The sequence below is a fragment of the Oxyura jamaicensis genome, unplaced genomic scaffold (genome assembly GCF_011077185.1).
Source record: "Oxyura jamaicensis isolate SHBP4307 breed ruddy duck unplaced genomic scaffold, BPBGC_Ojam_1.0 oxyUn_random_OJ72027, whole genome shotgun sequence".
Classification (NCBI taxonomy): domain Eukaryota; kingdom Metazoa; phylum Chordata; class Aves; order Anseriformes; family Anatidae; genus Oxyura; species Oxyura jamaicensis.
The window spans coordinates 1-11,220 of record NW_023310820.1 but is presented as its reverse complement, the minus strand read 5'-3'; the positions used below and the strand labels follow the sequence as shown (position 1 = coordinate 11,220).

The 11,220-nt window shown below is 53.9% G+C and overlaps 3 protein-coding genes and 8 non-coding genes across 11 annotated transcripts; 4 read left to right on the top strand and 7 right to left on the bottom strand.

Annotated features, from left to right (window-relative positions):
* Nucleotides 1–189: 189 nt before the first annotated feature.
* On the bottom strand, nt 190–817 carry LOC118159780 (histone H2B 5). The gene has a single exon (XM_035314342.1). It carries the CDS (start codon nt 762–764, stop codon nt 384–386), a length of 381 nt encoding a protein of 126 aa, XP_035170233.1. The 5' UTR covers nt 765–817; the 3' UTR covers nt 190–383.
* Nucleotides 818–1,758: 941 nt separating this feature from the next.
* Nucleotides 1,759–1,829, top strand: TRNAG-GCC. The gene has a single exon. It is a non-coding gene; the product is annotated as a tRNA-Gly (tRNA).
* A 222-nt stretch (nt 1,830–2,051) lies between these two features.
* On the bottom strand, nt 2,052–2,125 carry TRNAN-GUU. The gene has a single exon. It is a non-coding gene; the product is annotated as a tRNA-Asn (tRNA).
* A 544-nt stretch (nt 2,126–2,669) lies between these two features.
* On the bottom strand, nt 2,670–2,751 carry TRNAS-GCU. Its single transcript has one exon. It is a non-coding gene; the product is annotated as a tRNA-Ser (tRNA).
* A 110-nt stretch (nt 2,752–2,861) lies between these two features.
* Nucleotides 2,862–2,933, top strand: TRNAA-CGC. Its single transcript has one exon. It is a non-coding gene; the product is annotated as a tRNA-Ala (tRNA).
* Nucleotides 2,934–3,111: 178 nt separating this feature from the next.
* TRNAM-CAU lies at nt 3,112–3,183 on the top strand. The gene has a single exon. It is a non-coding gene; the product is annotated as a tRNA-Met (tRNA).
* Nucleotides 3,184–6,352: 3,169 nt separating this feature from the next.
* TRNAD-GUC lies at nt 6,353–6,424 on the bottom strand. Its single transcript has one exon. It is a non-coding gene; the product is annotated as a tRNA-Asp (tRNA).
* Nucleotides 6,425–6,625: 201 nt separating this feature from the next.
* On the top strand, nt 6,626–6,699 carry TRNAT-AGU. The gene has a single exon. It is a non-coding gene; the product is annotated as a tRNA-Thr (tRNA).
* A 290-nt stretch (nt 6,700–6,989) lies between these two features.
* On the bottom strand, nt 6,990–7,061 carry TRNAE-CUC. The gene has a single exon. It is a non-coding gene; the product is annotated as a tRNA-Glu (tRNA).
* Nucleotides 7,062–7,409: 348 nt separating this feature from the next.
* LOC118159777 lies at nt 7,410–8,705 on the bottom strand. Its single transcript, XM_035314338.1, has 2 exons — nt 8,573–8,705; nt 7,410–8,412 (listed from the first exon to the last, which is right to left on the bottom strand). The coding sequence occupies exons 1-2, from the start codon at nt 8,644–8,646 to the stop codon at nt 7,410–7,412; spliced, it is 1,077 nt and encodes a 358-aa protein (XP_035170229.1). The 5' UTR covers nt 8,647–8,705.
* On the bottom strand, nt 8,573–11,214 carry JOSD2 (Josephin domain containing 2). The gene is made up of 4 exons (XM_035314339.1): nt 11,051–11,214; nt 10,839–10,964; nt 8,876–9,070; nt 8,573–8,797 (listed from the first exon to the last, which is right to left on the bottom strand). Exons 1-4 carry the CDS (start codon nt 11,194–11,196, stop codon nt 8,698–8,700), a joined length of 567 nt encoding a protein of 188 aa, XP_035170230.1. The 5' UTR covers nt 11,197–11,214; the 3' UTR covers nt 8,573–8,697.
* Nucleotides 11,215–11,220: the final 6 nt, after the last annotated feature.

Sequence of the window (11,220 nt, the reverse complement as noted above, 5' to 3'; positions counted from 1 at the left end):
ATCGGAGCGGGGCAGCTGTTTGAATGCGATGCTCGCGCCCGGGCTCGGTTGGATCCCAGCACCCTGGACTCAGCGCCCCCCCCCCCCCAAGCTACCATTTATTAGCTTCCTATAAACAGGCAGCAACCCTGGAACTGCAGCCCCCAGAGCAGATTCTACTAGCAGATAGAAAGCCATGTATTTCGAAAATATTTTGAAAACTATTGTTTTAAAGGCATCTCCAAACCTTACACACGATAATGCAAGCTACCATAATCCACAAGAAAATATCGTGGGTATCTCGGAAGCAATAGCAGCTCTTTTGGAAGAACGTGGGTGGCTCTGAAAAGAGCCGTTGGGTTTTGAGTTGAGCCGAACAGGTCCTGCAGCTGGGTCCAGGCGCTTTACTTAGAGCTGGTGTATTTGGTGACTGCCTTGGTGCCTTCGGAGACAGCGTGCTTGGCCAGCTCACCAGGCAGCAACAGCCGCACAGCAGTCTGGATTTCCCGGGAGGTGATGGTGGAGCGCTTGTTGTAATGTGCCAGGCGCGAAGCCTCACCCGCGATGCGCTCAAAGATGTCGTTGACGAAGGAGTTCATGATTCCCATGGCTTTCGAAGAGATGCCCGTGTCAGGGTGCACCTGCTTCAGTACCTTGTATACGTAGATAGAATAGCTCTCCTTGCGGCTGCGCCGCCGCTTCTTGTCGCCCTTCTTCTGCGTCTTGGTCACCGCCTTCTTAGAGCCCTTCTTAGGGGCGGGCGCTGACTTAGCGGGCTCAGGCATCGCGCTCTCGTTGCGGTCACCTCTGCCTCCGGAAAGCCAAAGAACGAGTGAAGACACAGAGCCGACGGGGCCTCTTTTATAGCGGCCTTATGCAAATGAGCGGCTCCAGCTCTGAGCGTTCCCATTGGCTGAGACGAAGCAGGCGGCCCCGCGCAGAGGGACACCCTGCATGCAAATACGTGGGCTCCAGAATGCGGGCTCTGATTGGACAAATCGGGTTTGCCCGCCGGCCAATCGCATCGCGCCTTTTGCATCCCTCAGCGCCCACCAATTGCACAGGAAAAGCAGGGACCGTCCTGCACGTTCAGTGCCGGGGCGCAGCCGCCGCTTGGGGCCGCGGCAAGCACCGAGGGCGGCGCCCCGACGGTTCCCCGCGGACACTACCGGAGGCTACCGGAACGATCGTTCCTTAGGGACGGGGACACGGTGCTGAAACTGTTCCGGTGCGGTTTATCCCGGGGCCGCCCGGCTCCCTTGGGCTGGGTTGTGGAACAGCCCTGGCGGGACGTTCCGGAGGAGCGGGGCAGAGAAACGGCGCCTGAACTGCTCGGCGCAGGGCCCCGCGGAACCGGGAGCGCTCCCGGCCGCTCCACGGAGCCTCCACGGGAGCCACCGGCGCTCTCCCCTGCAGGCTCCGCCTCTCCCGCACGAGTCAGCCAATCAGCGCCGAGCGCGCGGAATTCAAACCGGCTCCCTTCTCCGAGCTGCACGCTGGTGGCTGGGCGGCCAATGGGAGCGCGGCGCTCTCCCGTCACACCAGCAGCCAATCAGGATCGAGGCGGGGCTATAAAGGGCGGCTGCGGAGCGGTGGTGTTCAGATGGGGGGCGGTCGGGGTCGGGTGATTGTGGGAGGTGCTTCCACTACGGGCGGCGGCGGCGGCGGCGGCGTGCTGGAGAGTGGGGACATACCATACAATGCTATAATAGGCTTGACTTAAAAGCCTTTATTTAAGATCATTTAATATCTTTTTATCTAGGCCAGTGTTCATCGGGGGCATTGGTGGTTCAGTGGTAGAATTCTCGCCTGCCACGCGGGAGGCCCGGGTTCGATTCCCGGCCAATGCAGCGCAATGTTTTCATGTTTTTATCAACCCTGAGTCTCACCGCAGGCAGTGCTCGCAGGAACGGCCGCGTCTCATCCCCTTTTACCAAAGCTTTAGTTTAATATTCCTTCAGTCGAGGAGAAAGCGCAGAGGAAAACGGATTTAAGTAGGGAAGGCCCAAAAATGTGAAATACTTTGGAGGGAAAAAAAAATGGAAGGGTGGAAGAAGGAAAAGGAAACCCAGCGTCCCTGGGTGGGCTCGAACCACCAACCTTTCGGTTAACAGCCGAACGCGCTAACCGATTGCGCCACAGAGACCCGCGATGCCGGCTGTGTTCGCTGCTGCTCCGCTGGGTGAAGGATGCTGAGGGCGCGGAAAATTGCACGGGGAGAGACACAAAAGAAAGGGGGGGACATGGGAAAGAACAAAGGGGTTCCCCTCTCGGGAGCTGCAGCAGCGTACTCACCTGCACCTGAAAGAAATGGGGGGCTTGGGAAGTTGCCACTGGGGGAGGTTTTGTAGATGTAAAATAAATAAAAAAGGGGGGGATCCTGGGGAAGCCTTCAGGAGTAGTGGGGGGCTCAGCTACAGGGACCCCCACGCGTGCCCCTAGATTTCCATTGGGAACCTCTCCCCTGTCTACAGAACTGCCTGGGAATCCTGAAAGAACACTTGCAAATAGCAGAGCGTGAAAACCGCGCATTTATGAAAAACAAAAACAAAAACAAAACACCATGGCGGGGGAACCCCGCTTGACGATGACAACGTTTGCAAAACAAGGGGAAGCTGAGCGGAGAGCACGCCCTCGATAAACGGGAGATACAATACAATAAGCGGCTGAAAAAGAAAAGGTTCGCCCGCCGACGAGGATGGGATTCGAACCCACGCGTGCAGAGCACAATGGATTAGCAGTCCATCGCCTTAACCACTCGGCCACCTCGTCCCGCGGTTCCCGCCCGCCGCCGCGGCGCCATGGCGCGCGCCAGGCCCTCGGCCGCCGCCGGGGGGGAAGGAGGCGGAGCCAAGGGCGGTGGCGGGCGCGGGGTGCGCGTAGGGGATGTAGCTCAGCGGTAGAGCGCATGCTTCGCATGTATGAGGTCCCGGGTTCAATCCCCGGCATCTCCACCAGCAGGCGACTGCGCTTTTTTTTAGTATTTTATTATTATTATTATTATTTTCCGCACGGTAAAAGGCTCCGGTGGTTCCTTCTCCTTCGCTTTTATTTTTTCCTATTTCCAGTTCTCTCCGTGTAATTCTTCCATTTACACCTTATCAGGCTAAAGTGTAACCACTTCTACGCAGCAGCAGAGTGGCGCAGCGGAAGCGTGCTGGGCCCATAACCCAGAGGTCGATGGATCGAAACCATCCTCTGCTAGTACATTTTTTTTTCCCTCCCCTCTTCCTTAAAAACCTAATTTATTTCCTTCTCTGCTCAAAATAGGCTCTGAGGCTCATCACTGGGCTTATACGAGGGACTTTGCGATCTTTTTTTTCGGAGATTTTATGAAAAGCTGCTAAATAGTTAATTACTGCAAATACCATTAATCATAATTAATGTCAATTTTCTTACTCATTGATAATACATTTAGTAGTGATAATTATTAATGATAATTGTATTGCTGATTTTATTAATCATAATTAATAATAATTTTCTTGATAATTGATGGTAATTTCATTGAATTATTGAATATTATTGAATATAATTTTATTAATGGCTTTAGTAATCATAATTAATGGGAATTTATTACTAATAATTATAGCTTATTAATGGTAGTGCAGTTTTGTAAAAAAATATTTAATAGTGATTACTTTTTAATAATTATTGCAGAATAGTAACTAATACCTCCCTGGGTAAATCTGGGGGAAAGAGAAGGGAGAGGCTGCCAGGACAGAGCTTGGGATCAGAGGGGAAATCTTGAGGAAAGGAGATTTCTGACAGAAGCAAAAGCAAAGCCAAGCTTTAGAAGTGAAGGAAAGACAGAGTCTATGGTTATATAAATTCTACTTTACATATGATTTCATATATATAAATATATATACACGTTTCTTTGCAATTTAGAACATCAATCAGAGCTGCTGAACTGCAAGAATAATGAAGGCAAAGGCCTACCTCTTAATGGAGACGGGAGTTAGGAGTTGTTTTCCATTCAATTCAGAGCCTTAATATTAATCCACATACTTAATAAACATGCCTTTTTTATTATTATTGCTTCAGAAGTCACCTTATTTTTGCATGTTTTCTAATACAACTTGAATTCAGAAAGTCGAGGTGGTCTGTACGGGTGGGTTACTTAACTTGCGAATAACTGACTGGTTCACCAGGCTCTTAGTTTTATAAAAGTGCCTCACTTTAATACCTTTTACCCATGACCTGGAAGAGGAGAAAAAGTGCACCCTCAGGTGCTGCCACTCTGTTTTCAACCTTTCTGAAGGATCCAGTCTGAATGAATGTACTGGGTCTGGCTGGGATGTTAACTTTCCCTGCAGCAGCCCATACAGTGCTGCGCTCTGCACTTGTAGCTAGAACAGCAGTGGTATCACACCAGTGTTGTGTCTGCTGCTGAGCAGTGCTGGCACAGCATCAGGACTCTCTCTGACCCTCCTAGGGGGTGGGCAAAAAGTGAGAAAGAAACATCAGCAGGGCAGGGGACCTCAACCAACCAGAGGGATATTCCATACCATATGATGTCACACTCAGCAATAAAAGGTGGAAAAAGGAAGAAGAGGGGAGGGGTGGGCTCTCGTTGCGAAAACGTCTGTCCTCCTCCCGAACACCGGCTACGTGCGTTGAGGCCCTGCTTCAAGGACGTGGTCAAGCATCGCTCATTTGTGGGAAGCAGAGAGTAATTTCTTTCCTCTGCACTTCCGCATAGCCTTTACTTGTTTTGTTTAGTTTTTCCCTTTCCCCCTCCCTTTTCCCCTTTCCCTTTTTTCCCTTTAGTTGAATTGTTTAATTAATAATAATATTTCCTTAATTATATATATATATATATATATTTTTCCCCTCTTTAATTAAATCATCCTTATCTCAACCTGTGAGTTCTTTCCTTTACTTCTTCCCCTCCTCATCTGAGGAGGGGGAGTGAGAGAGCGGTTGTGGTGTTCAACTGCCTAGCATGGTAAAACCACCACAATGAACTTTCGATCGAACATTTCGATCGAACATTTCGATCGAACATTTCGATCCATCTCTTTTACGGATTAGTGTTGTAATAGGAAAAGCATTGTTGTGTTTGTAGCTATTCATTATGAATTTGCCTTTTTAAGATTAAAAATAATAAACGGTGTCCCCTCTGAGGGCTATCCCAAAGTAAACCTTTTCAAATGCACAGAGTACAATGATTTCTATACAGTCATTGGAAGCTGGACTCGGTGAACGTTGTGTGTCCCTTCCAACTTAGGATATTCCAATTCTATAATTTTAATTCCTTCTGCTAAGGATAAACTCCTTACTACCATCCACTGAATTTCTTCCCCTAGTCTTATATATATATATATATATATTTGCACAAGAACAAAACTTTTCTGCAAGGCAACTGCCCTGGGATTTTCACAGGACCCATCAACTTTGGATCAGGCTTTGAGGGACCCAACCCCACCTGACTTAGACACAGACCTAGGTGTTAAAACCGGATTGCTCAGGGCTTCATCCAGAGAAAACGCAAAGGAGGGAGAGCACACAGTCACCCCCTGCAACGATTCTTCCCTGCATGACCACGCTGCGTGTTATAACTAATTAACAGCTATATATGTAACTAACAGTTATAACTAATTAACAGCTCAGAACAGGAATGAGAAAGCTGCTCCCCAACAGTACCAGAAGAAGGACGCTGCCCAGGATGATCGTATTTCCGGAAGAGGAAGAAAAAGAAGGAAAAGTGATTAAATAACAAATAAATACATAAATAATAAATTAACCACCGAGAAGCAGCTCTGGGTGCCGGCTTTGGCGCCAAACCCGATGCTTTCGACTTGAAGGCCGCCTGCTGATTGGCGGGCGGGGCCGCGGCGCCATTGGTCGCAGAGATAAGGGGCGGGGCGGCGCCCGCGCTCCGCTCGCAGTTCCCCCTCAGGTCCGCTTCAGCTCTATAAATACCTCGGGGGGGCGCCAACTCCTGGCAGTTCATGGGGAGGGTGGGAAGGGGGAGGGGTCTACGCGGTCAGGGTGCCTTGGCGTCGCTGGGGCTGGTGTTTGGTACCTAGGGCATGGGTTATCATGACGTCATATTAGTGTATTCTTTTCGTCACTTGTGCTGAGTCAGGCTCTCTTGGGAGCGTTGCGGTGCTGTGCGTTACGCCCGCTGCCTGTCCTAATGCAGGCGGCCGTACCTAGGGCTCGCCACTCTGCAGCGTGTCCGCGTGCTGCTCGTTCAGGTCGGGGGTAGCACCACGAAAAAAAGGCGTCGAATCCCTTCGCGGGGGGATGCCGACGCCTTTTTCCCCGCGGCAAACACGCAGGAGGTTCTAGCCTACCCCTAATCCAGGTCCAGGGATTTAACGGGGTGGAAAAAAAGAAGGGGGAAAAAGGAAAAAAATATCGCATCCTCCCCGTCGGGGAATCGAACCCCGGTCTCCCGCGTGACAGGCGGGGATACTTACCACTATACTAACGAGGAAGGGGCTGAGAACGGGTTCCTCGGGTGCGGTACTGAAGGCGTTTCCCCGCCGGAGCTGCGGCCGCACGGGGCCGCGCAGCACCGGGAGGCTCCGCCGGGTCGCGGCTCCGCTCGGTGCCGCCTTCCCCGGGCTGCTCTGGGAGGAGAGAAGCGGCGGCGGTGGCTGCAGATGGAGGGAGAGGGCGGCTGCGGCTCGCAAGCGGCGCCGTGGCTTAGTTGGTTAAAGCGCCTGTCTAGTAAACAGGAGATCCTGGGTTCGAATCCCAGCGGTGCCTCCCTTCTATCGCGCATATGTCGCGATAGAGTGGTTGTCATTTTCTACACCTCACTTATTATTTCCTTACACGTTTCTTATTCAGATCTCGTCCCTGCCGCCCCGGGGAAGGGTCGATGCAACCCCTTCCTTCCCCCGTGGAGCTGTTCCCCCATCCGCTGCTCCTCCCGGGAAAGGAGCCTTGAATGAACCGCGGATGGTGTGACCGGAGCGATCGAAAAAGTAAAAGTGAAACTGGGTAGAAAAGGGAAGAAAAAAAATAAATAAATGTGAAAAAAAATAACAAAACTCTTCCCTGACCGGGAATCGAACCCGGGCCGCGGCGGTGAGAGCGCCGAATCCTAACCACTAGACCACCAGGGAGCGATACAAGCTCCTTTTCTACCGACTCTGAAAAGCCAATCTAGGACGTGAAAATTTTTAGTTTTTTATCCTTTTTTTCCTTAAAAATAACATTTTAAACGCTTCCTCCCCAAAACGACGGTCGCAAACGTTCCGCAGGCTCCGCGGCGGCCCCCGAAGGGCTCGCTGGAATTACCCGCGGCACTGCAGCAGCTGGCTCAAGCAGAGCGCGCAGCACTTTAAATGAGGCGTTAATTGTAATTAATATAAATAAAAGGAGGGAGGTGTTTGTGTAGGGAGCTGAAGGCGAGTAGATCTGAGAAAAAAACCTTACAGGGACGGAAGGGAGGTGGCCATGATTCGATCATTCTATAAACGGCCGCTTGGGGCCGCCGTGAGCCCGCAGATTTCCTCGCAGCGCCGCCGCCTTCTGCAGGTCCCGCCACACAGCCCCCGCCTTTTATAACCTCGCTGCGACCCTGATTGGCTGCCCGCAGGGCGTAGAGTTTCCCATTGGCTGAGGGCGCGGGGGGTGGGTTTGAAATTCCCGCGCTCTGCGCTGATTGGCCCGACCCCAGCTGCTGCTGCCGCCCTGGGGCGGCTCCACGGGGGTGGGACAGGGGAGGATGCGAACGGCGCGCGGCGATTGGTTGAAAGGGAGAGCGCGCTCCGCAGCCGACCAATCAGCAGGCGCGCTTTGGATCCGCCCCGGGGGAGCGAGAGAAGGCGCTGCCGAGGGCGCCAGGGCCGGGCTCGCTCGGGGGGAGCCGAGGCCGGGCTTCGGGCACGGTTCGGCCTCCAAGGGCCGGGCCGGGCCCGCGTCCCCCCGAGGAGCGGCGATGGTGGAAAGCCAAGGATCGCGGCTGAGCCCCCGAGCTGTAACCCAGCAGCTTTAATCACCTTTCGGAGGGTAATTAACCCCCCTCTGCGCACCAAGCAACGGCCACGCCACCAAACCCGGGGACAAGGCAATGCCGGGGCCCGAAATCCATCACCAGAAATAAGCCGGCTCCGGGTGCAGCCGTGGTGCCGGTGACACAGCCCTGCAGAGCCGGGATAGGCGTGCAAGCGGCGGGTGACACACACATTGGCGGCGGGTGACACGGGCGGCATGCACAAGCGGCGGGTGAGAGGCACAACTGGTGCCACGCAAAGGATCGCGAGGTGCACAACCGGCGTGCAGCACGCACAAGCAGCGCCCAGGATGCACGAGCAGCGCCCGGAATGCCCAAGCAGCGAGGTGGCATCACCCCGCTTGGGTGACAAACGCAAGCGGCGTGCAACGTCGCGACAGCGCGCGACCCAAGCACGAGTCGCACGACCGGCGTGCGCCCCCCACGCCAGCGCTGTTCTCGCCCCGTTACAACGCGTCCCCCCCGCGACCTCTGCCCGCGCCCCGTCACACGCCCCGCAGAGGAATCCCGGTGACACAGGGAGGCAAAACCCGGGGCACAAAATCAGGGTGAAGTCAGGAAACTGAAGCACCGCGACGGGAGGCAGGGAGTGAAAGGGGCACCCGGCCCCACCACAGAGTCCCCTCAACCCATCCAGCTTTGCACCGGGTGGGTAAAAAGCTGAGGAAAGTCCCAAAACGGAGCCGTTTCATCCCGAAGCAACGGGAACCGGTGCCATCCGTCGTCCTTGTCCCTGCGACGAGTCACTCGGGGCTGAGCCAGGCACCGGCCTCCTCCACGGCCCGGGGGACGACGAGGAAAACCTCGCAGAGCCCTTGGGCGAGGAAATCCCGGAGGAAAGCCCTGGCGGAGGGAGAGGAGGGAGGTGGAGGTGGCACCGGGCGTCCCCCTCGGTGTCCCCTCAGCGTTCCCCCGCCGTACCTGAGCTCGGCCTCGCCGCCGATGCGGGCGGGCGCGCGGAGCTTGGAGTCCAGGTTGTAGTAGGTGCCGCCCAGCTGCCGGACAGCCAGCCAGTGCTTGCGGCGCAGGGGCAAGGCCACGAAGCCCAGCGAGACGTGGGAGGGGACGTTGAGGATGAAGCCCACAATTTGTCCCAGCACCAGGCGCTCCAGCGACCTGCCGGGGGGAGAAAATGGGGTTAGGGGGTTCAAATGTGGGGCTGGGGGATTCAAACGTGGGGTTAGGGGGCTCAAGCACGGGGCTAGGCGGCTTGAAAATCACCTTAAGGGATTTAAAAATGGGGTATGGGGGGATTAAAATAGGGGTTGGGGGATCGAAAGCAGCAGAAGAGGTTCAAAAGCCATGTTTAGGGGCCAAAAAACAGGGGAGGAGAGATAAAATGAGCGCTGAGGGGCTAAAAAATGAGGTGAAGGGGCTCCAAAGCAACAATGAGGGGCTTGAACATGGTGTTGGGGTAAAAAGTGGTAGTAAGAGGCTCCAAAACAGCATTAGGGGACTTGAAGCTCATGTTAGGGGGCTTAAAATGAGGCAAAGGAGTTAAAAATTGGGTTGGTGGCCTCAAAAGCAGCAGCAAGGGCTCAGAAGTCACGTTAGGAGCTCGAAATCTGTGCTGAGGGTTAACAGCAGCAGTGGGGGGCTCAGAAAATGAGATTAGAGGGATCAAATATGGCAGTGGGGGGGCTTAAAATGCCACGAGGGGTTCAAAACCAGCGTTAAGCTCCTCAAAAGTGGCATCAAGCGGTGTCAAAACCTGCATTCAGGGCTTGAAGCCCACGTTGGAGGCTTCAAAATGAGGTTATGGGGCTTAAAACCTACATTTGGAGACTCAAAACCTGTGTTTGGGGGCAAAAAAATGTGGGATTAAAGGGCTCAACAGCAGGGCTTGGGGTTCAAAAACAGCACTGGGGACTAAAGCCCACTTTTGGGGGTTAAATAGAAGGGTTAAAGGGCTCAAAACGTGCGGGGTGCTCAGCAGTGGGATTAAATGGCTCAAAAGCAGAGTTAAAAGGGCTCAAAACCCACATTAAAAGGTTCAAAAATCGGACTAGAGGGCTCAACAGTGAAGTTAAGGAGCTCAAAAGCCACAATGGGGGACGTAAAAGAAAGGTTAAAGGGCTCAGTAGCGGGGTTAAGGGCTTCAGAAGTCGTGGTGGGGGCTCAAAAAACACGTTGGAGGGCTCAAAATCAGAGTTAATGGCCTCAAAATCCAGAATATGGGGGTAAAAAGCAGGCTAGAGGGCTCAAAAGCAGTGTTAAGAGGCTAAAAAAACAAAATTAAGGGGCAGAAAAATGGATTAGGGACTAAAAAAAATAGGCTGGGGCCTCAAAAATGGTATTAAGATCTCAAAACTCGCATAAATGGGGGCTAAAAATGCAGTTTGGGGCTGAAAAAGGGGGTGAAGGGGCTCAAAAAAAGGGCCAGGGGGGTCAAACATGGTATTGTGGGACTAGACAGAAGTGTTTGGGGGCAAAAAACAGCATTTAGGGGGCAAAAACCAGCTTTTAGGGGGCAAAAACCTGATTTTAGGGGGGGGGGGAAACAGCACCTGGGGGCAAAAAACAGCACCTGGGCGGCAAAAAACAGTATTTAGGGGGGAAAACCAGCACCTGGGGGTAAAAACCAGCACCTGGGGGGTAAAAACAGAATTTAGGGGGGAAAAAGAGGCAAAAACATGGGTTTAAAGGGCTCAAGAGCAGGGTTGGGGGCTCCAATCCTATAGGGGGAACCTTAAAACCCGCAGTGGGGGGGCTCAGTTGTGGGGTTCAAGGGTTGACGAGCAGAACCTGGGGTCTCAAACCCCACGTCAGGGGCTGAAATAACGGGGACGGGGGCTAGAAGAATTCCTCGGGGTTCCAAAACCAGAATCGGGAGCTCGCGAGCTTCATTTTGGGGTGAAAAAGGAACGTTTTGGGGGTTCCTCACCGGCGCTTGTCCCACCAGACGGCCGCCAGCCCCAGGCTCTGCAGCGCGGCCATGATCACGTTGACGTCGTAGTTGCCCGTCCCCAAAACGCTGCGGTGGGGGTTGAGACGGGCGTCGGGTGCCAACCTGTTGGGGGGGTGGGGGGGAGAAAAATCCCAAAAAATCATTAAAAGCCGACGGAAACGGGTGGAGGAAGGGGGAAAAAATCGCACCTCTTGCAGATGTCGTCGGCAGCCTCCTGGGTGAAGCAGGGGCGCTGCAGGACGTTGTTGAGGGCGTGCACGGCGCAGAGCTCCAGGCGCTGCCGCTCGTGGTAAAGCCCCGGCTCGGCCCCCCCGGCCGGGGGGGGCCCCGACATGGTGCCGGGGGGGTTGGGGGGGGG